Source organism: Anolis sagrei, chromosome 4 (assembly GCF_037176765.1).
Source record: "Anolis sagrei isolate rAnoSag1 chromosome 4, rAnoSag1.mat, whole genome shotgun sequence".
NCBI lineage: Eukaryota > Metazoa > Chordata > Lepidosauria > Squamata > Dactyloidae > Anolis > Anolis sagrei.
The window spans coordinates 100674856-100697479 of NC_090024.1; the positions used below are offsets into that span (position 1 = coordinate 100674856).

The 22624-nt window shown below is 39.6% G+C and overlaps 1 protein-coding gene and 1 pseudogene across 1 annotated transcript in view; both read left to right on the top strand.

Moving 5' to 3' along the window:
• MYO10 (myosin X) overlaps window positions 1-21876 on the top strand; it is a 208192-nt gene extending 186316 nt beyond the window's left edge. Inside the window, exons 32-41 of the mRNA XM_067467535.1 lie at window positions 1825-2019; window positions 2470-2627; window positions 4077-4200; window positions 4797-5094; window positions 6549-6756; window positions 7169-7305; window positions 10305-10425; window positions 16851-17306; window positions 19100-19291; window positions 20754-21876. Coding sequence (XP_067323636.1) covers window positions 1825-2019; window positions 2470-2627; window positions 4077-4200; window positions 4797-5094; window positions 6549-6756; window positions 7169-7305; window positions 10305-10425; window positions 16851-17306; window positions 19100-19291; window positions 20754-20864 — 2000 coding nt within the window. The 3' untranslated portion in view covers window positions 20865-21876. The remainder of the gene's footprint in view (window positions 1-1824; window positions 2020-2469; window positions 2628-4076; window positions 4201-4796; window positions 5095-6548; window positions 6757-7168; window positions 7306-10304; window positions 10426-16850; window positions 17307-19099; window positions 19292-20753) is intronic.
• LOC132774508 (sorting nexin-2 pseudogene) lies at window positions 7429-9962 on the top strand (annotated as a pseudogene).
• Window positions 21877-22624: the final 748 nt, after the last annotated feature.

Below are 22624 nucleotides of genomic sequence, written 5' to 3' on the forward strand. Positions count from 1 at the left end.
CCCCGGTGGTGCAATGAGTTAAAACCCTTATGCTGACTGAAAGGTCAGTGGTACGAATCCAAGGAGTGGGGTGAGCTCTCATCTTCAGCTCCAGCTTCTCATGCAGGAACATGAGAGGAGCCTTCCATAGGAAGGTAAAACATTCGGGCATCTCCTGGGCAACATCCTTGCAGATAGCCAATTCTTTCACACCAGTAGCGACTTGCAGTTTCTTAAATCACTCCTGACACAAAAAAAATCAACAAAAAATATTTTTATATGTAGTAGCTATTCAAAAAAGTTGTTGCCAACTTCTCTATATGCCTCCTCCTCCTATTATTATTGTTATATATATAGCCCACATTCACCTCTTAAATGTGATTCAAAGCAGCGCAAACGCTAAGAACAATATCATTTAAACACTATAATACATAACTATTAAAATAGAATGAAATCTACTTGCTTGAAAGATAGCTTATTGATAACTACGAGCTAAGGGGAGATTAGCAATGGATGGAGAAATAGTTTAGTTAACACACTCTGTGTGTGTGTGTGCGTGTATCCACACACAGACACACTATTCCATTGCTTCATGTCATATACCTTCAAATCATTTCTAACATATGGCAATGATAAGGCAAGCCTTCCGTGGGATTTTCTTGGCAACATGTATTCAGAAGGTGCTTGTCTTTAAGGTAGAGAAAATGAGACTCGCTCAGGGACACCTGGTTGGTTTCCATGGCTGAGTGGAGTTTCCAAAGTCATGGTCCAACAATCAAACTAACACTCAGACATAGTCCAACACTGGCTTTATTGTGTGTGTGTGTGTGTGTGTGTGTGTGTGTGTGTGTGTATGCGTGTTTACATACATCACAACTTACCCTGCAAACTGTACATATATTCAGAAATGAATTATTTTTTATCTCAAGTTTTGGAAAATGAAAATCTCCAAAGCTATTTAGGGATTTTAAGATCTTTGGAAAGGCATGACCTTGTTAGAAATCACAACCTTTTGAAAAATGATGCAATAACCTCTTGGTAAAAGCATGACCTGTTAGAGACATAACCTTTTGGGGATATACATATATTATTCAGAGTTTCAAAAATGTTCTTTTAGTTGCCCAAAAACATCTACTCTCCCTTAAAATATATTTGCCTTTGAATCATGCTCTCAAGAGACAAAAATAAGTAGACTTCTTTAAAAGTAACATAGTTGGCTTACTAACAAACTTCATGTATTCAGCATACAAGTACTTTGTATATCAATCTAGTTAATAACAGGATTTGAAGTAGTTTCTCTGCGTGGGTACCACAGGGCATCTTTCTTAGAATCAATAGTCCAATTGTCTCTGTCTAGTCTGTAAATCCAATGGCATCTAATGGCTTCTGTACAGCATACTGTTCCTACTGAAGTCTAAAAGCATACAGTTCCTGCTGACGTCTGAAAGCAAACAGCTCCTACTGAAATCTGAAGCATACTGTTCTAAAAAATGGAGTCTGAGTCCTGAACAATCTCAGTTCTGATCACATGGTCTGCAGCCCCTCCCATAATAAAGAGTTAAGGTAAAATTGCATACCAATACACACATAAACAATACCGTAAGCAATCTGAATTATATACATAGCAAATAACTAGTGGAGGCTTGGGAAGGTTGCTATTTCCTACATCAAGTGCTTTGTATAAGAGATATTACGGCAAAACCTAATGCATGGTACTTGTCATGTTTAATATTGTTGTAAATACCACTTTTCTGGGTATATCTTTGAGAATATCACAACAACAGAAAATAAATCTGACATTGTTCCAGAAGAGATTCATGAAATGTAATTTCTTCTGATGACTAGGATGGCTGCACAAAGAGGTTAAGAATACGCCGAAGATGACTCTGCTGAAACTGAAGAAGCGGTGGTTTGTCCTGACGCACAATTCTTTGGATTATTACAAGAGCTCAGAGAAAAATGCCCTCAAGTTGGGCACCCTGGTGCTAAACAGCCTGTGCTCTGTTGTGCCCCCTGATGAGAAACTCTTTAAAGAGACAGGTAACTCACTTTTCGTGAGCTCTTTTCTCAATGATGCATCTAATATGACTATTATTAGTATGATGAATAATCTTAAACATACTTTGCAGCTCAAACAGTGGGCTCATTTCAGGCATATTTGCTAAAGCAAAATGGCAGGAAATAATTCTGTATGGAAGGTTTCATTAACTGGTACTCCATTTGTTCAATTTAAATTCACAGAATATTTGGATTTTCACTGTTATGATCTGCACAATGTAAAGATGTAACAGAATATAGAGAGTTGCTGCAATAATACAGTTACAAATCTGCACACTAAACTTTGCATTTCACAATAGATCAGATTTGTTAGCTATGGCTTGCGTAGAATTGTTAAAATTTGTTAAAATTTGGATAGTCCTGCTTCAAGAAGTGTCTACTAGTAGTCTAAACCTAATGAATGCTACATTTTCTTACTTTCTGTCACTGAAGGCTACTGGAATGTGACTGTGTATGGACGCAAGCATTGCTACCGCCTCTATACTAAGCTGCTTAATGAAGCTACCCGTTGGGCAAGTGCTATCCAGAACGTGATTGACACAAAAGCCCCAATTGACACTCCTACACAGCAGCTTATTCAAGACATCAAGGTGAGGCTATAGCCACCATATTCATTCCAGCCATTGAGAAAAATAACATAATTTTGTAAATGGTTCAGAAGTAGAGGTGAGAATGATTGCTTTTCCACCCAATTTGTCCCAAAAGCACAGTACCAGAGATGTTCATATTCTACCCTCCTTAAAATATAACCCACGTGGTTCTATGAAGAAGCACATAATACAATAGATACAGAACGCCCTCTGTATCCACAGTGAATTTTATCAAACTATGATTTCTTATGTAGACAAAACAACACCATGTATATACAAGGGCCAGATATCAGCAGGCTTAAGGAAATTCCATGGTTTAAAAGAAAAATATTGTTTACAAAACTAAACATTGGTGTGAGGAGGACTGTGGTAACACCAGAATGAAAACACCACAGGAAGGATTAGGTATGCGTAGTTGGCAGAGGATGCTTTCAGATTGTTGAGAAGAGGATAGGGATGAACTAAAATGAAAATGGGCTGAAATGAAATGATGTGTCCCAAAAGAGTTGGTCCCAGAATAACAAACACCACGGTAGCAACGATGGTGGTGGGCATAGTAATAGTAAGGAGGAGTAACAACATTCACATTTTTATCTTTCTGTCCTCCGATGGCATTATTTAAAATACAGTTTGAAAAGAAGCATGTCTCTGACAATGGTAGCAGCCCTCATTGATAATGCCCGGATAGCTCTGCCATATCCCAGCACTCTGACCTTCAACTGTTATCAGATTATGGTTATTGTTTTGTGTGACTTGCTTAAGGTCCCCCAGTGGGTATTCATGGCCAACTGAAGATTTGACCCCTGGTCTACAGAGTCAGAGCCCATTGTTCTCAAGCCACTTGTACTATGCTTCTTCTCCAAAAATGGTAGTATCTGTTACTATAGAGAAGCAACCATCGTGATCTGGTTATTTATAACAAAGATCCAGGAAGTGAAGCATTGATTCCTCTTTCTTTGTGGTTGTCTGTTTTGGGAATCATACCTATGATGTCAGGCTGCTGAATATACTTTCTTAATAATAATAATAATAATAATAATAACAACAACAACCTCACAATCTCTGAGGATGCCTGCCATAACCCTAACCTTTTCCATGTTTTTATGATAGAACCAATGCGGAAATGACATTTATAACCCAGGGGAAAAAATTGTGTTACATAGTGTTATAGGAGCTTTGTTGTGTCAGTTTTAATATTATAGTGTAAGCTATCATGGGGACAAATGCCCAACATTTACATAGGTATTCAGTGCAATTTACATAGTCAGTGCAGACTTTCCTGTGAAATATTTTCAAGCAGAATTTAAATACAAGACAGTTCTTCTTGGCAGGCTTATTGGAGCTGTATTTAAATAACTTGATTTCCTGCTGAACTTTCACTAGCATTTAATAGTGGATTATTTTCACACTTGCATTGCAAATAATTCTAATTTTTGCACATTTACACAGGAGAACTGCCTGAACCCTGAAGTGGTTGAACAGATATATAAGAGGAACCCTATTCTTCGTTACACACAACATCCACTGCATTCTCCATTGTTGCCTCTTCCATATGGAGACATCAACCTAAATTGTACGTCCATCATATATTTTACCTTGCTAGAGTCCCTTGTGTAGTCTTTTTATGATCTTGCTACTGTTCCTTAATAGTAGATGTAATTAAGAAAGTCCACTGATGTGCTCAGCTCAGAATAGCTCCCAGTAATTTCTTGGGTTTTAGAGTTTTTTCCAACATACTTTCTCATCCTATCCAGAATGTTCTAGGCAGGAATCAGCAAGTGCTTGGGGCCAGATTTAGATGCGAAGATTTTGAGTGCTAAACAAGGTTGAGGCTGTGAGGAAGCTTGTTGCCCAAGGTTGAAGAAGAGATTTTTTCTGTACATAAAATAAGTGGCTTTCCCAGTTTCAGATAAACACAGTTCTGTACAGGAACTAGAACTGGAAAAAATAATCAATTCCCAAATCTTTATCAAGCTAACTAGTTCAAACAAGACTTGCATGCAAAAAGTTTACTTTTTTCCAATTAAGAAAGCATGCTAAACATTTGTTCATCTTGAATTTTGTAATCATGGAAGGCTAAACTGTTCAGATATCGTACATCAAATACTTGCCTTACTTGAAAGCCAATGCTGGTGATTTAAGGGACACTTCCATGTTTCCATTCTCTAGTGCTCAAAGAAAAAGGCTACACTACTCTTCAGGATGAAGCTATCAAGATCTTTAATTCTCTGCAGCAACTGGAGTCCGTGTCAGATCCTATTCCTATCATTCAGGGCATTCTTCAGACGGGACATGATTTACGGCCACTTAGAGATGAGCTGTATTGTCAGCTCATCAAACAGACCAACAAGGTCCCTAACCCAGGGAGTGTGGGCAATCTGTACAGCTGGCAGATCCTCACATGCATGAGTTGCATGTTTCTTCCAAGCCGGGGTATTCTCAAGTACCTGAAATTCCACCTGAAAAGGTAAGCAGATGAATTAGTACGTGCAATATATTAGAATTCGTTTATTTGTGGAGCGAAAGCTCCCCAAAATATTTTTCTTGTCATGCTAGAAAGTGACAGAGGTGATCTGAGAAAGTTGGATGAGGAAAACGATAGGAAGAAGATATATTGCCTTGCTGTTCTTGTGCTCCTTTTCAGAAGCTAGTTTTATAATTCAGGCCAAAAGTCACAAAGGAGTTTCAGTATTGAATAGTTCATTTTTATTTTTAGTTTATTTATTAAAAATAGTTTATTTTTTATTTTTACAATACCATAGCATAGCATTATATCCAGTATACATAGGAAATAAAATTACATTACATTATGTGTAAAATCTTTTCAATTTTTTTTTCAAAAAACGATTAAAACATCAGACACCATTGTGACTTTTGGCCCTGTATTTAACTCACGGTGTAAAGGATATAGAAGGAAGAGAGTAAAGGAGCTGTAGTGAAGAGGTAAACAGAAAGAGGTAACAAAGGAGTGCAATACAGTAATAATAATACAGTTTATTTATATTCCATTCTTATCTCCCCGAGGGGACTGAGAGTGGATTACAACAAAAACAGATAGACAAACATTCAGTGCCTTTAATACAGTGAAATAACAATGACACTCAAATACACTGAACAAAGGTTAAGGGTTTACTTTTTCATCTCCGGCTTATGGAGGCAGTGTTCAACTCCGGCCATGGGGAGATGCTCTTTCTCCATTTCCAAGCCAAGAAGCCTGTTGTCCATAGGCACTTCCTGGTCATGTTTCTGGCATGGTTGCTTGGGCACCTTTTATACCTTCCCACCAAAGCAGTACCTATTGATCTACTCACTTTGCATGTTTTCGAACTGCTAGGTTGGCAGGAGCTAGGGCTAACAGCAGGAGCTCACCCTGACCTGTGGCTTCAAACTGCCAAAATTTAGGTCAGCAGATTCAACAGTTCAACGGTTTAACCCGTTGTGCCACCATGGCCCCTACTTCAGTAAAAGATGGGCTCTCCCTCTTTGGTGGTATAGGTCCTATTCTTATTATTACCCGTCTCTCCTTGCGGCTCAAGATGGGTGTACATAGTTAAAACAAAGAGATAAAATGCTATTAAAGGACATATAACAGGATAGAAATAAAATTCAAGTTAAAATTCATTGATAAAATGTTAATTAAAAATAAATAAAAATAATACAATAATTATAATTATAATAAATGAAAATAATATTACAGCACATTAATAATAATAATAATAATAATTTAATCTTGATTACTAGACTGTTCTGGGGGCAGCAGTGAGTTGAATGGACAGCAGTAGGACTCTCTCCAGAGAGTGTTTGGTAAAGAAAATTGCTGCCCTTGTTTGAATTCACATAAGTGTAATGTTATAAAATGTTCTTCATATTACCAATTTTAAAGGAACAGCACGAAGTTGACTCTCATGCTTGTCCCAACAGGGTGCACGACCAGTTTCCAGACACTGAAATGGAAAAATATGCTCTTTTCATTTATGAATCTCTTAAGAAAACTAAAGGCAGAGAGTTTGTACCTTCCCGGAGTGAAATTGGAGCTTTAATCAATAGACAGGAGATGACCTCCACAGTCTACTGTCATGGTGGTGGCTCCTGTAAGATCACCATTAACTCCCACACCACCGCTGGGGAGGTGAGATGATGCAGCAAGGGTTTGTTGTGATAAACTATGTGGGGCATGTCTCATATCTTTATTCCAAGATAGGTTTACATTTTTCGCCATATGGCATATATTTTTGGAAAATGTGTACAAATGTATTGTTGCAAAGGAAGCAGTTTGAGAACCAAGACTCAGAATTCCATTTTTCTTTGCACATCCTCTGAAATATTTCAGTGTTTCTCATATTGACAGACATCTTAAGCAATTGATGTAACTTCCAAATGTGCCAATTTGTGTTCCTAATAGTAATATCGAAATTGTGGGGTCTGTTGGATTGTGTCCTTTGGACCTAAACTCACCTTGATTACAATTTCTGTAAATGCATGTTCTTACCTTCTAAGGTCCAACAATACGTGTTCTGTCTCATTTTGGTTTTGTCTACTAGGTTGTGGAAAAGTTAATTCGAGGTCTGGCCATGGAAGACAGCAGAAATATGTTTGCCTTGTTTGAATACAATGGAACCACAGAAAAAGCCATTGAAAGCAGAACTATTGTGGCTGATGTCTTGGCAAAGTTTGAAAAGTGAGTGTGCCTTCCCTAATAAGTTAGCAATTAAAATCTTTAGCAGCAGCTTTCTGAATTTCCCTTCCTGGAATTAGTAGCATATCCCTCCCCCCCCCCCCCCCCCGCCCAGAAATGGATTAATGAAGTGCTTGTAAGCCTAGAGATGATTTCATCCCTCTTCACTGTGAGGGTTGTGTTCTGCTGTCCTGAAATTTCCTCTCTCGTGCCTTCCCAGTGGTCACCCACTCAATTTGGACTTTGTCTCCCTTGTAATGGTCCTAAGCCTGCTGAAATCATACTAAATGATGGCAGGGAAGACCCTTTCATTGAAGCTACAGAGGAAGTTTCTTTGGACAGTCCAGAAAGGGAACCAATATTCTCATTAGACTCTACTCTGGCTGTCACTCCTGTTACACCAACTACACTAATAGCATCCAGAATGGAGACAAAAATTATAGTGGCCCCTGTGGATTTTGATAGATTCAGGGAAGAGATTGAAGAAGAAGCAAATGGGGACCTGTTTGATATTAACGTGTCAGATCCAGAGAAATTTGGTGATGGCATGAATATTTACATGGCTTATAGAGTAACAACAAAGACATGTTTGTCTATGTTTCACCAAAATGAAAATTCTCTGTAAAAAGAAGTTTCAATGACTTTCTAGGCTTTCATAGCAAATTAGCATCCACATACCTGCATGTTGGATACATTGTGCCTCCAGCTCCAGAGAAAAGTATTGTAGGCATGACCAAGGTGAAAGTAGGCAAGGGTAGAGAAAAAAGAGCAGCATTAGAAAGCTATCTACAATGAATAGTAAAACACCCAACCTTGTAACAGGATCCTGGTTTAAGGCAGTTCTTGGAAAATTCTGAGCTGCCGAGAGAAATTAGCACCCAGGCTCTGAGTGGAGCAAAAATATTGAGGATGGTAAACAAGGCTACCGGCGCTGTCAACAAAATGACCATCAAGATGAATAAATCAGATGCATGATTTGAGGGAAAACAACAATTTGAATACTTCATAAACTTGATAGTAGTGTAGAAGCCTTGGTTTGTCACAGAAAAAAGCTTTCAGCCAACACAGCTGATTTTTACTAAAAAAAAAAAATACTGTAATGTTAGGGAACTCAGAAAACCACACTGCTTTGTCTCAGCTTGTTGAAATTGAGGAAAAGATAAATCAGTTACATCAAGAACCAGTGTTTGCTAACTTCTTTGTGTTCTCTGAGCTGCCCAGTGATTATATTTGCCTTCTTGGTGCAATTGGTATTTCTTCTAGACTTTTCTTCATTCAGATTTCTCTTGAATGATACTTCTCTAATGGTACCAGTCAAGGGTGCAAATGTAGAGGCAGAATTCCATGGTAGTCTCCCTTCCCAGGAATATTAAAAGTTTGTCAGGGCTAAGCTACTGATGTTAGTGCAAAAATTATTAGAATCACCCTGGCATTTCCCTTAGGGCAGTGGTTTTCAACCAATGGTCTGTAGACCATCAGTGGCTCACAAGAACGAAAATGTGGTCCGCGGCCTCACCGTTGCCTTGAAATCATGCAGCAACTAGAGTGACTGGTCTCACGAAACCCTCTTATAGTGCTGAGACAACGGGGATGTCAGGAAGGGAGAGGCTGACTATCCACGAAAAATTACTGCTACCACATCAGATCTAGATTATTAAAAATGGTTTTCTGTGGGCAAACAGATGGCGACTACTAGATGGCATACGTTCTGTATCAGAAACTACAGCTGATGTGGTCTATCCAATGCAATTTTCTGCATCAGCACCCCAAATAACCAAACTGAATCTAAAGTTGACCAAAAACTGATTTGTAACCCTTTTTGGTACTAATGTTGGAGAGTGGTCCCTGGTTAAAGTGGCCCCTGATGAAACCAAAATGTTTGGGAACCCCTGCTTTAGGGGAATAGACCATAAATTTGCTGGAACTCAACCATGTCCTGTACAAGTTTCTAGTCCTCATAGAGGAATGAAATAGGCCGATGAGCTATCTGGCAGGGGAAAATCCTTCCATCATTGGCCCTTTTATCTGCCTGTCTTTCTTTCCCTTCTATCACTTTACTTGTTAGACTGATTCTCGTCTTTTTCTGAGAACAAGCCCCTGAATCCTCAATTTTTGTTCCTTTCCTGTGAACATGGAGAAAGACAAGATGTCTGCCACAGACAGACAGACAGCTGGGTCCGGTTACCATTCCTGTCTAGATATGTAGTTCTTTAACAACTTCTAACCTTTAATTCTGAATTGCTTAAGCTCAGTCTTCTACTGCTAGCACTAGAAGTTTCTAATCTGCTGCTAATGCTGTTGTTGCTGCTTTACCTTTTTGGAATGCTTTTTCCTTTTTTTGGAAATTATCTCCCAACAAAATTCTTAGAAATTCTGGTTAAACATGAATGTGATTGTTGATTTAGTAATTTGGATTTTAGCCTTGTATTATTTCACATAGCTTTTTTTTTTTTTTTGTCGTGTCAGGAGTGACTTGAGAAACTGCAAGTCGCTTCTGGTGTGAGAGAATTGGCCGTCTGCAAGGACATTGCCCAGGGGACGCCCGGATGATTTGATGTTTTTTTATCATCCTTGTGGGAGGCTTCTCTCATGTCCCCATATGAGGAGCTGGAGCTGATAGAGGGAGCTCATCCGCCTCTCCCCGGATTCAAACCTGCAACCTGTCGGTCCTCAGTCCTGCTGGCACAGGGGTTTAACCCACTGCGCCACCGGGGGCTCCTTATTTCACATAGCTGAGGAAAGCTAACTATGAGAGCTGTTCAGCAGTGGAACTCTCTGCCCCAGAGTATAGTGGAATCTCCTTCTTTGGAGGCTTTTAAACAGAGGTTGGATGGCTATCTGTAGGGGTGCTTTGAATGTGATTTTCCTGCCTCTTGGCAGCGTGTTGGGACAGGATGACCCATGAGGTCTCTTCCAGCTCTATGATTCTATGATTCTAAGGTTCAAAATGCAATCCAAGCTACAGTTTTGTCAGATTCTTTAAACACTTCTGTTTTTTTCAGGCTCGGCGCTGCATCAGAGGGTGATCTTACAGCATGGAAATTTTACTTCAAGCTCTACTGCTTCCTAGATACAGAACATGTGCCAAAAGATAGTGTAGAATTTGCATTCATGTTTGAGCAGGTAAGAAAAAAGTAGCTTTGATTTCTTACTACACAGACATGTCATCAGATCAAACATTAAAGTGATTGAAAAAGCAGTTTCTTTGTGCCTGCTTCCAGCAATGGGGCTAAGACAAAATGGGAGTGTTATCCAAGGTTTTCCCTTCATGTTTGCTATTAATAGTGGCATGGCAGAAAAGAGACAAATCTGATTCCTGGAACATAAGCCATCAAGAGGTTCTTTCCATTTGATTTTTGTGAGATTAGTATGAGAGATTACTATCGGCATGCATCTAGGAGTCAAGTAATCCCTAGCCACTTCTGAAAGGTCTTTAAATATAGTAACAGTGGTAGTGACTTAACATAGAGTTTTCAAAGCACCCTATTTCAAGGAATAGGTTTTTTCCTGAAAATAGTCTGGGAAATGTTTGTGCATAGACAAGACTTGGATCATATTCCAAGTTGAGCTATCTACACAAGATATTGACCAGGCCTCATTGTCACTTTGTATGAAACGACTGACTGTGGTCCTATAAAACAACTAACCAGAATTCTATGAAATGCAGAACTAGGCAACGCGATATTAAGAATAGACTCATCATCACAGCTTGTAGGCAAGAGCAGCTAAACACACCACTGGCCTTTTGTCCATAGTATGTTTAGTGGAACTTCTGAATCCAGCAGGACCTGACACTCCACCTTGTCTCTACTAACAAGCCTGGCTTTAATTTCTTAGCTTGTGTGGGAATAAACAAGCCAGAATGCTAAGGCCTGTCAAGTTAGGACATCACCATAAAAAAATAATGGGTTAAAGATTCATGATTTGTTCAGCTCCCTTAGTCTGCTTTCACTAGGAATGTTTCACCTTCATTCACCAGCATGCAAGCTCATCCACAAGAAGACAATATGCTTTGGTCACTCAACTTACAATTTTAAAACCCAGTTCCTAAAACCCTGTCAGAAGAGCAGAGAACGTCATTGCAACCTCCTAAGGGAAAGGAGCACTGAAGCCTGGAAGCAGTTACTGTTATAATCATATCAGAACCCAGGCCAATGGTCTACCTCAATGTTTCTCAACCTGGGGGTCAGGACCCCTGGGGGGAATTGCGGGGAGGGTTTCAGAGGGGTCACCAAAGACCATCAGAAAACACATATTTCTGATGGTCTTAGAAACCCTAAGAGGGATATCTCTCTGCCTATCCCTCTCTTTCTTTTCAGTGTTGGTGGACTACAATTCCCAGAATTCAAAAACAACCCCCCCTCCCAACCCCATCAGTATTCAATGTTGGCTATGTAGGTAGTGTGCCAAGTTTGGTGCAGATCCATTGTGAGCTGGGTTCAGAGTGCTCTTTGATTGTAGGTGAACTATAAATCCCAGCAACTACAACTCTCGAATTTCAAGATTTATTTTCCCCAAACTCCACCAGTGGGCATATTGAGTATTCGTGCCAAGTTTGGTCCAGATCCATCATTGTTTGTGCTGTCCGGAGGTAGGTGAACCACAACTCCAAAACTCAAGGTCAGTGCCCACCAAACCCTTCCAGTATTTTCTCTTGGTCATGGGAGTTCTGTTTGCCAAATTTAGTTCAATTCCATCATTGGTGGAGTTCAGAATGCACTTTGATTGTACGTTAACTATAAATTCCAGAAACTACAACTCCCAAATGACAAAATCAGTCCGTCCCCACCCCCACCAGTATTGGGTACTTGTGCCAAATTTGGTTCAGTGAATGCAGATACATCCTGTGTATCGGATAGTTACATTACAATTCATAACAGTAGCAAAATTACAGTTATGAAGTAGTAACAAAATAATTTTATGGTTGGGGGTCACCACAATATGAGTATCTGGGTTAAGGTGTCACAGCATTAGGAGGGTTGAGAACCATTGGTCTACCTAGTCTTGTATCCTTGTTTTCCTATAGCAAAATCTCAAGTTCTTTTGGGAAACTCATAAGCACTTGCCTTGTCCTGTTCTTACCAGTCATTTCTTATTAGACATGCCTTTGAGGGTAGTGAAACTGAAAGAAGGGCTGGCCCCAAAGATCTTATCGATAGAACAGGAGCATAAACACAAGTCTTTTAGATAGCCAAGTCTAAGCAATATAGGGCTTTCTAGGTCACAGCCCCAGCACTTTGAATTATGATTTCCACCCTTTCCAAAATGAAAGCAGTAAGTTGCTGTAAAAGCATTTCTTCAGCTTTTTAAATCAAAGGTGTTAACTGATCACACCTCTGTAATCTGTGAAGTTTATATTCAGCATGCGTGGGATTTGGGTGGGAGGTTCTCGTCTAAGAGACAGCACATCCAACCCTTCTTTACTACTTGACTTGTTCTTTACTGAAGCATTGGCCTCTGGTTTGTGGGAAACTGTATGTACAAAATGTTGACTCTTTGGTATGAAAGGTCTCACTTTCAGATTGTATGTTTTTACTGTGCATTGAGTTACCTGTGTATTAAATATCCATTTTTTTCTGAACCTTGGACATAATAATTATTTTGGGGTAGATACTCCTCCTCCTTCATACCTAGGAAGAGCTTTCCACATATCTCCTTTTCAGATTGTAATAGTAATCCTTAAATTAGGTGCAGAAATTATGCCTCTCCTCTAGTGATCCAAGTAAGTGTACATTGCACTCCTCTTTGCCATTTTAACCTCTCATCTGTTCTGTGAAATAGGTCATTCTGGGAGGGAATGGCTAGCCTTAGGTTACCTAGCGTATTTCATAACTCACTGGGAAATTAAATCTGGATCCCCAAAATCCCAGTCCAGCAATCTAACTAATGTGCCATGAACCAAACGATTTCTCAGTTTCAGCTGGAAGTCCCTCAGCCATTTAAGAATATATTCCACATTTTTCAGAAGCATTTTCAAATATCTCATTTTCAAATTTCTTCTATTCATGAAGTTGTCTTGTTTTCATCTCTACCATATTTCAAGATTCTTAAATCTTGATAACTTAATCATTTTACTCTGAGCATCTTACATGTATAACTTCTGGGTCAACTTCTCTGACCTTATCTTTGCTAGGTCCAGCTTGCTGTCCCAGCTGGAGATATACCTAATATCTAAGCTCTGTGGTTAGCCAGTAATGTTATCAGTTGACAGTTTTTCTCCTGCTATTTCAAACAAATCTTTATTTTCTATTTTTGCAGAGCTTAGTTAGAGCTATATAAGATAATTTGTATTCCTTCCTTGTAGTAGCCACCTAGTAAATAGCAAGCTGAATAATGAATGTCTCCAGAGTTAATGAATATACTTCAGAATGGGGCAAGATCATAAATCTCTGGGAGAAACTAAATGGATTTGTTTGTGGAAATCCATCTCAGAATTAAATACCAGCAGGAGACACAGCTTCTCTGCTTATGCCTAATTGTAGTGGGCCATTTTCTTTTCAGTAATGTTTTGACCAGAAAGCTTCAATTAAAATTCTTTGCTCCCACTGAGAGCGATTTTATCCCCATATGTTGCTTGATTAATATGCAATATCAAATTACACTTGTTAGTATCACTCGGTGCAATGGGTTAAACCCTTGTGCCAGCTGAACTGCTGACCCGAAGGTCAGTGGTTTGAATCTGCAAGAAGGGGTGAGTTCCTGTTTGTCAGCTTCAGCTTCCCATGCGGGGACATGAGAGAATCCTCCCACTGGATGATGAAACATCCAGGCATCCCCTGGGCAACATCCCTGCAGACAGCCAATACTCTCACACCAGAAGCAACTTGCAGTTTCTCAAGTCGCTTCTGATATGATAAAAAAGGATGTTCATTTGTATATTTCTGATAAAATCTCTTTTATATCAGCTGTATTTGATTTCCTTTGGGGGCCCCTGGTGGCGCAGCGGGTTACACCACTGAGCTGCTGAACTTGCTGACCAAAAGGTTGGAAACTCCAATCTGGGGGGCAAGGTGAGCTCCCACTGTTAGCTCCAGCTTCTGCCAGTCAAGCAGTTTGAAAACATGCAAATGTGAGTAGATCAATAGGTACCACTCCAATGGTTAAGTAATGGCGCTCTATGCAGTCATGCTGGCCACATGACTTTGGAGGCATGTACAGACAACGGCTTAGAAATAGAGATGAGCACCACCTCCCAGAGTCGGACACGACTAAACCTAACGTCAGGGGAAACCTTTACCTACCTTTTATCTTGCTTTCCTTTTCCTGCTCTAATTTAATTCTGTACTTGTTCTGCCACATTACAGTCTGTTGAAATCATACATATAGAACTAACTGCCCACCACAGAAAGAAATGGACTGCAATCTTACATTAGTTTCCAGCACCTCAGCAGTAATATTAAAATCAAGATCAACCACTGATTTGAATTTCAAATCATTCCCGTTCTGGACATAACACTGAATCCTGGTTTAAACAGACCATGACTAAGGCAAGCAATTTAATATGGGACGCTCATTTCCAGCTTCCTAACACATCACTTGGCATTGGTTTATCTTAGGCCCCTTTTACACTGCCATATAAAATGCTTTGAACTGGATTAGACCATATAATCCAGTTCAAAGCAGATAATGTGGGTTATCAGCTTTGATAATCCGAATTATATGGCAGTGGAGAAGGGCTCTTAGTTGAAAACAATCACCATATCTTTTAAAAGAAGTAAATTCTGTAGTTTAACTGTGCGATATCCTTATATCTTAGTTCAGTTACTCATCAGTAGACTAAGAATATACTCCGTTGTTCAGACAATATATATACTAAAGATATATAAATATTCATACTATTCATAAGGATAGCTAGTTGCAGTAGTGGTTCATTTATTTATGTATTTACTTGTTTACATAATTTATATCCTCTTTTTTTCCTACACCGGGATTCAAGGCATTTACTTGCCACCTTTTCAGTTTCTTAGTAGTACCATCCAAACAATTACACTGGACATCTGTAAGTTCAGAATAGCCAAGCACTATCAGGATACAGAACAGTGAAACAATACTCTGGGGCTTTGAGGCCACTGTTGCAGGGTCATAGAAACACCAACCAAATTTGCATGGCCTTTTCAGATGGTAGGCAAACACCCCTTCTTTTGGGATTATTTCTGCAGTTATTAAGAGGAAGCCATTTCACCTAGAAAATAAGTGACTTGGATGCCCTCTGCTGGCTTTTGATATCTGAGGATTCATGTTTCACCAAAAGTAGTAGTCCAAGTAGACAGCTTGTCTGTATATATTTTGTGATGGTTATTTTTGTGGGAGGAAAATATTAGCTGTCGCAATCTAGTAGTTGTACTAGAATTTACAGAAATCATTTTAATACTATTTTTGAACATTCAGAATCGTTCACATCAATCAACTTGAGGGAGTCTCCTTACTACAACCCAGCAAGGCCAATATTCTTAATTCTGAATTGCCTGGAAAGTGGGATTCAAGCTGAGAGTTTTATCTAGGAGAGTGGTTCTCAAATTTCCAAATGCCGCAACCCTTTAATACAGTTTCTCATGTTATGTTGACCCCAACCATAAAATTATTTTGTTGCTACTTCTGTTTTAATTCTGTTAATTGTATATTGTTAGGCTACTGTTATGAATTATAATGTAAATATCTGATATGCAGGATGTATTTTCATTCACTGGACCAAATTTGGCACAAATACCCTATACGTCCACATTTGAATACTGGTGGGAGGACTGATTTTGTCATTTGGGAGTTGTAGTTGCTGGGATTTATAGTTCACCTACAATCAAAGAGCATTCTGAACTCCACCAATGATGGAATTGAACCAGATTTGGCACACAGAACTCCCATGATCAACAGAAAATACTGGAAGAATTTGGTGGGCATTGACCTTGAATTTTGGAGTTGCAGTTCACCTACACATCCAGAGAGCACTGTGGACTCAAACAATGATGGATCAGGACCAAACTCGGCATGAATACTCAATATGCCCAAATGTGAACACTGGTGGGGTTTGGGGGAAATAGACCTTGACATTTGGGAATTGTAATTGTTACTGGGATTTATAGTTCACCTACAATCAAAGAGCATTCTGAACCCCACCAATGATGGAATTGGGCCAAACTTCCCACACAGAACCCCCATGATTAACGGAAAATACTGTGTTTTCTGATGGTCTTTGGCTATCCATCTGACACCCCCTCATGGGTCCCCTAGGGGTTCCGACCCCCCTGGTTGAGAAATGCTGATCTAGAACAGTGGTTCTCAACCCGGGGTCTCCAGATGTTTTTGGCCTTCAACTCCCAGAAATCCTGACAGCTGGTAAACTGGCTGAGATTTTTGGGAGTTGTAGGCCAGAAACATCTGGGCACCCCAGATTGAGAACCACTGATCTAGAACCAGACAATGAGCTCATGATGCAGTCAAGAGTCAACGTGGGATTTGTGAGTCATGGTTTGCTTCTTAGCTTCACCAAGAAGATGGAATTCAAAATGTTACAGTGCAGGGACCTGTAAAAGTATTTCTTTTCTGTCCATTAGGCACATGAAGCAGTGATTCGAGGACATTATCCGGCTCCTGAAGAAACCCTCCAAGTCCTCGCTGCCCTACGGCTCCAGTATCTACAAGGAGACCATACTTCATCCAATATCACTGTGCCAGAAATGGAAGAAGTCTATCCTTTGCAGAGGCTGAAGTCCCGTATTATCCAGTCCACTAAAATATTTTCTCCAGCAGAAAGACTGGAAAGAAAGCGGAACAACTTCCTGGAAGGCACCCTGAGGCGGAGTTTCCGCAGCAGTTCCATCAGCAGACAGAAGATGGAAGAGGATCAAATGCTTGACATGTGGGTCAAAGAGGAGGTCTCCGCAGCCAGGACAAGTGTGCTTGATAAATGGAAGAAACTGCAGGGAATGACCCAAGAGCAAGCTATGGCTAAATACATGAGTATGATTAAGGAGTGGCCTGGATATGGGTCAACACTCTTTGATGTGGAGGTGAGCACCTAAACATTCTGCTGGTCTTTTTAATTGTGAACCAAAAGAGTGTACTATTGGTAGTACACAACATATTAAAATATCTTTTGGGACTCCATTGGGGAAGATGACTTATTTCCTGCTTTAAGGAGCCAAAGGGCCTTTGTGGCATTTCAGTTACTACTGTAATCGACACTCACATGTCCATTTATACCCACCCCACTAAAAATACAAAGACTTGAAGATTTATGTTGCTGTTGTTTATTAATGCCTAGACTATACACCATTCTCACACCAACAAATAAATACAATGTAAAAGTGCAACAGTACAAAAGTACAGATCTTTATACAGTGTGTGTGTGTATACACAGAGAGTATAAACAGTATATGCAGAGATATATAAGTGTATATACAGAGATGAGCAAAAGCTACAGTCCAACTTTTAATGGTCACATTTCTCACCACTATTCAAGTACTTGGTCCAAGTTTGAACATTCATATTGTATTGACTGGAGTTGTTCAGACTTGTCCAAATTTCCCCATCAACTAGGGTCATAAGAAGCAAATTAGATTGGCATCATCATTTCTTAATCCTTAATGACCCATGTGTTGCTAGAATCAAGAGTAGCTAGATGCCAGGGAAGGGGAAAGTAATATATCTGGGCACATTTTTGTGACTCCTAAATTCTATAGGATATAAGAGCAATGTGTTGTTGGAGGCTTTCATGGCCGGAATCGCTGGGTTGCTGTGTGAGTTTTCCAGGTTGTATGGTCATGTTGCAGAAGCATTCTCTCCTGATGTTTCGTCCACGTCTATGGCAGGCATCCTCAGAGGTTGTGAAGTCTGTTGGAAACTAGGTAAATGAGGTTTATATATTTGTGGTAAGTCCAGAGAGGGAGAAAGAACTCTTGTCTGCTTGAGACAAATGTGGATGTTGCAATTGGCCACCTTGATTAGCATCTAATGGCCTTGCAGCTTCAAAGCCTGGCTGCTTCCTGCCTGGGGGAATCCTTTGTTGTGTTAGCTGGCCCTGACTACTCTGACATGTGTAGTCAGATTGATATATCAGACTACATGGAGAAGCCACTGAAACTCACAAGCATGTGGACAATTTCAACAGAAATGCGGAAACCATGAAAATGAACAAAATTTGGCTGCCAGTATTTAAAAAAACTCTAAAATCAAGGACAGTAAATAAAGAACAACACTCTGAAAACAGGGGAAATCCAGACAGGAAACAATCAGGGCCAGCTAACACCATCCAACAAAGGATTACCCCCAGACAGGAAGCAGACAGACTTTTAAACTGCAAGGCTATTCAGTACTAATCAAGGTGGCCAACTGCAACATTCACACTTGCCTCAAGCAGACAAGAGTTCTTTCTCCCACCCTGGACATTCCACAGATATATAAACCTTACTTGCCTAGTTTCCAACAGACCTCACAACCTCTGAGGATGCCTGCCATAGATGTGGGCGAAACATCAGGAGATAATGCTTCTGGAACACAGCCATATAACCCCAAAAACTCACAGCAACCTATCTATATAGGAGCAATTTTGTCATTTTAGGTCCAGGAGAAGGTCTTTTTTCTAATATGAAACTACCTGGAGTTCACTTTTTGGTAGTAACAGGCTGGTTACTTCCAGCACATTGCACTACATCAAACAAATTTCTTGTGCTAAATGAGAAAAAAGTGGTAGGGGACAGTACATGCTTTAAAACTGGTTATATCTAAGCCAATTTAGAAGATCATAGCATCATTCGTAATTACAATTTCCTTGACATTATTTTATGCTCTTTTCCTTCCCCAGTGTAAAGAAGGGGGCTTCCCTCAAGAGCTCTGGTTGAGTGTTAGTGCTGATGCTGTTTCTGTTTACAAACGCGGAGAGGGCAGACCACTAGAAGTATTTCAGTATGAACATATCCTCTCCTTTGGTGCTCCCCTTGCTAATGTCTACAAGATTGTTGTGGATGAAAGAGAGCTACTTTTCGCAACCAGTGAGGTAAGAAACAAAACTGACATACACACCTATTTATTGCCGTCTTCTATTTCCTTTTACTTACTTAGTTCCTTATTATTAAAAGGAAGACTAAACGTAATCCCCTCTGTCTGCTCTCAGATATTTTTGTTGTTTGCCAAATTTCACAAGAGGATTAAATCCTTAAGTGTCAACTCTATGCATATTTTTGGACTCCTGTAGGTCTGAGTAGACTTCCAAGTAAACATGCATACAATTCAGCTGCTTATTATTATATATTTTCTTGCAGGTTTCAGTATCTAAAAGGGATAATGAACAATAGATGGGCAGCTGAATTATCTGACAAAAGATAATTCCACCATTATTATTATTATTATTATTATTATTATTATTATTATTATTATTATTTCATTTCTATCCTGCTTTTTCCCATGGGTAGGATTCAAAGTGGCATGCCAAGTTTATAAACACAAATACATATACATCAATGCATAAAATACATAATGAGCTAAAATACGCCAATTTAAAGAAATAACCCCATTTGAACACCCCATGTACGAAAAATTAATAACTTACAACAAATACCATTAAACAGATTTCCTTAACCTCCGACCACTGCGTTTATTTATAAAAAAAGTTATACAAACTCCTAAAACGCTCCATTTTTGTAAGGCCATGTCACACTTGCCAGGACCAATAAAGCATTCAGAACTATTACGAGCAGCTATGTGGCAGTGCCGATTATCATTCATCTGGGAAGGTCTGGCTCCACAAAAAGGTTTTAATTTGAGATCGAAAAGCCAGTAAAGAGGTGGCCAATCATGCCTCTCTAAGAAGGGAGTTTAAGAGTCGTGGAGCCACCACCGAAAAGGTCCTCTCTTTCCCACCAACCGCCCTTGCAACGGTGGTGGGACCAAGAGAAGGGCCTCTCCTGATAATCTCAGGTCTCGAGTGGGTTGATAGGAGGAGATACAGTCCCTCAAGTTGGCTGAGCCTGAACCGTTTAGGGCTTTACAGGCTAAAGCCAGCACCTTGAATTGTGCCTGGAAACAAATTTGAAGTCAGTGTAGCTGCTACGGGAGCGGAGTAGTTCTTTCTCTATATCCCACTCCTGTAAGCAGTCTGACAGGCACCGGTTCAGGGTCAGAATGGCATCCTTGGTTAAACCGCTAAGCTGCAGACTTGCTGATCGGAAGGTCGACAGTTTGAATCCTTGGACAGAGTGAGCTCCTGTTGTTAGGCCCAGCTTCTACCAACCTAACATGCAAATGTGAGTAGATCAACAGGTACCACTTCGGCAGGAAGGTAATGGCACTCCATGCAGTGATACATGACCATGGAGCTGTCTACTGACAACGCCAGCTCTTCGGCTCAGAAATTGAGATGAGCCCATGACTAATCTTAATGTCAAAGGGAAACCTTTACCTTTGATCTGTACAATAAAGACAAACCATTAATCTATTTTGCATTGCTTTTGTCTTGGTAGGTTGTGGACATTGCCAAACTGATGAAAGCTTATATCAGCATGATTGTGAAAAAACGTTACAGCACCTCTCGCTCAGTGAGTAGTCATGGAAGTCAAAGCAGCTCCAGGTGAATGAAGCAAGTCGAATCTGTCCAGTGAACCCATCACTGCCATCTCATCACTTTCTTCAGAAATGGAGACCGGAAGCATCTCTCAAGCTATAGACAAAATCTTGTTGCTAGGAGACATTCTGCAAGCATAAATAAATATATAATGTCTGTTTGCATGTTTCCATACTAAAAACCTTATTGGCTTCCAAAGCTTCAAGCCTTCCAAAGCTTTGTTACCTCTCGATAACATCCTGTATGCCTTACCTTTTAATACACTGCCTTTGGAGCAGTACGAAGTGCCTTAAAATATTTGTAAAACCAATTTGCATTGATCTGCATTGTATTATCAGAAAACGTGTATGTTTGTGTTTTTTTGTAAAAAAAAATTAAAATAAACCACTTAGCATATTGTAGGACAAGCAAATTCAGCCATCTTGCACTAACCAACTGGCTGGTTCATGCATGAGGAGGAAAAGAAGCGTATTTCTTGGAAGGCTGCAGGCAGCTTTCCTTACGGACTTTCTTGGCAATGTTGTATTTCCCTTCTTCCCCCGCCTCCTGCCATCATCGTTTCATATGTGTGCATGTATATGATCTGGGTTAACTCCTCTAACTTTATTCCATTTTTGCAACTTTCAGAAATTGAAAGGGAATAATAATGTGCAATGGTGTAAACAGTCTTTATGTACATTTGAATAGTCCAGAGCTATAGTAGTCTCAATTGTAGACTTTCTTTATAAGCCAGTTTTATTTACATTTGGGGGTGGGGGGAGTTCTATTATAACTTTTTTTGTATTTTCTTCTAGAGATGATTTTTTATCCTTTTGTTACATATGTATGTAACAAGCTTATGTTTCTCTATCCTGCTGTATTATAGATAACATATGTAGTTGAAGAAACTGTATTTATAGTCTGCCCTCCATATGGAAATGCCATTATCAGTACAATATTCAATCAGTTCCACTTTATAAGTTTGTTTATAAGTTCAGTTCAATATATAAGGTTTTTTAAAATATATTAAAATATTTCAAAAATATGCATCTGTTTTGTGTTTGTAGAATGCAGCTTGGAATTTACTAGTAACTTGAAAGCTGAATAACACTTTGCAAGAAAATTGTATATTCCTAGTTTGAAAGTGTTACTTCTTGTTGAATTGTGCAGTGCTTACATTTAACATCGTTGTTATACTCCAAAAATGTTGGTGTTTGTGGCTGCCACAAACTATATTGAATTGAATATGACTTGATGGGATATTGTTGTTCATTCGTTCAGTCATTTCCGACTCTTCGTGACCTCATGGACCAGCCCATGCCAGAGCTCCCTGTTGGCCGTCACCACCCTCAGCTCCTTCAAGGTCAAGCCAGTCACTTCAAGTATACCATCCATCCATCTTGCCCTTGGTCAGCCTCTCTTCCTTTTTCCTTCCATTTTCCCCAGCATCATTGTCTTTTCTAAGCTTTCCTTTCTTCTCATGATGTGGTCATCACATCATGATGGGATAAACATTGAAAAATTATAGGAAAATGTGCTGTAGGGTGTCTTGCAATAAGTTTTTGCAGTTTTATAAACTTTTTAAATGTTTTTATGATAGAACCAATTAGGAGATGACCTTTATAACACAGGAACAAAAATCATGTTACATGAAAGTTAAAGGTTTCCCCTTTACTTTAAGTCAAGTCGTGTCCGTCTCAAGGGGAGGTGTGCTCACCTCCATTTCTAAGCCGAAGAGCCGGCATTGTCTGTAGACACTTCCTAGGTCATGTGGCTGGCATGACTGCATGG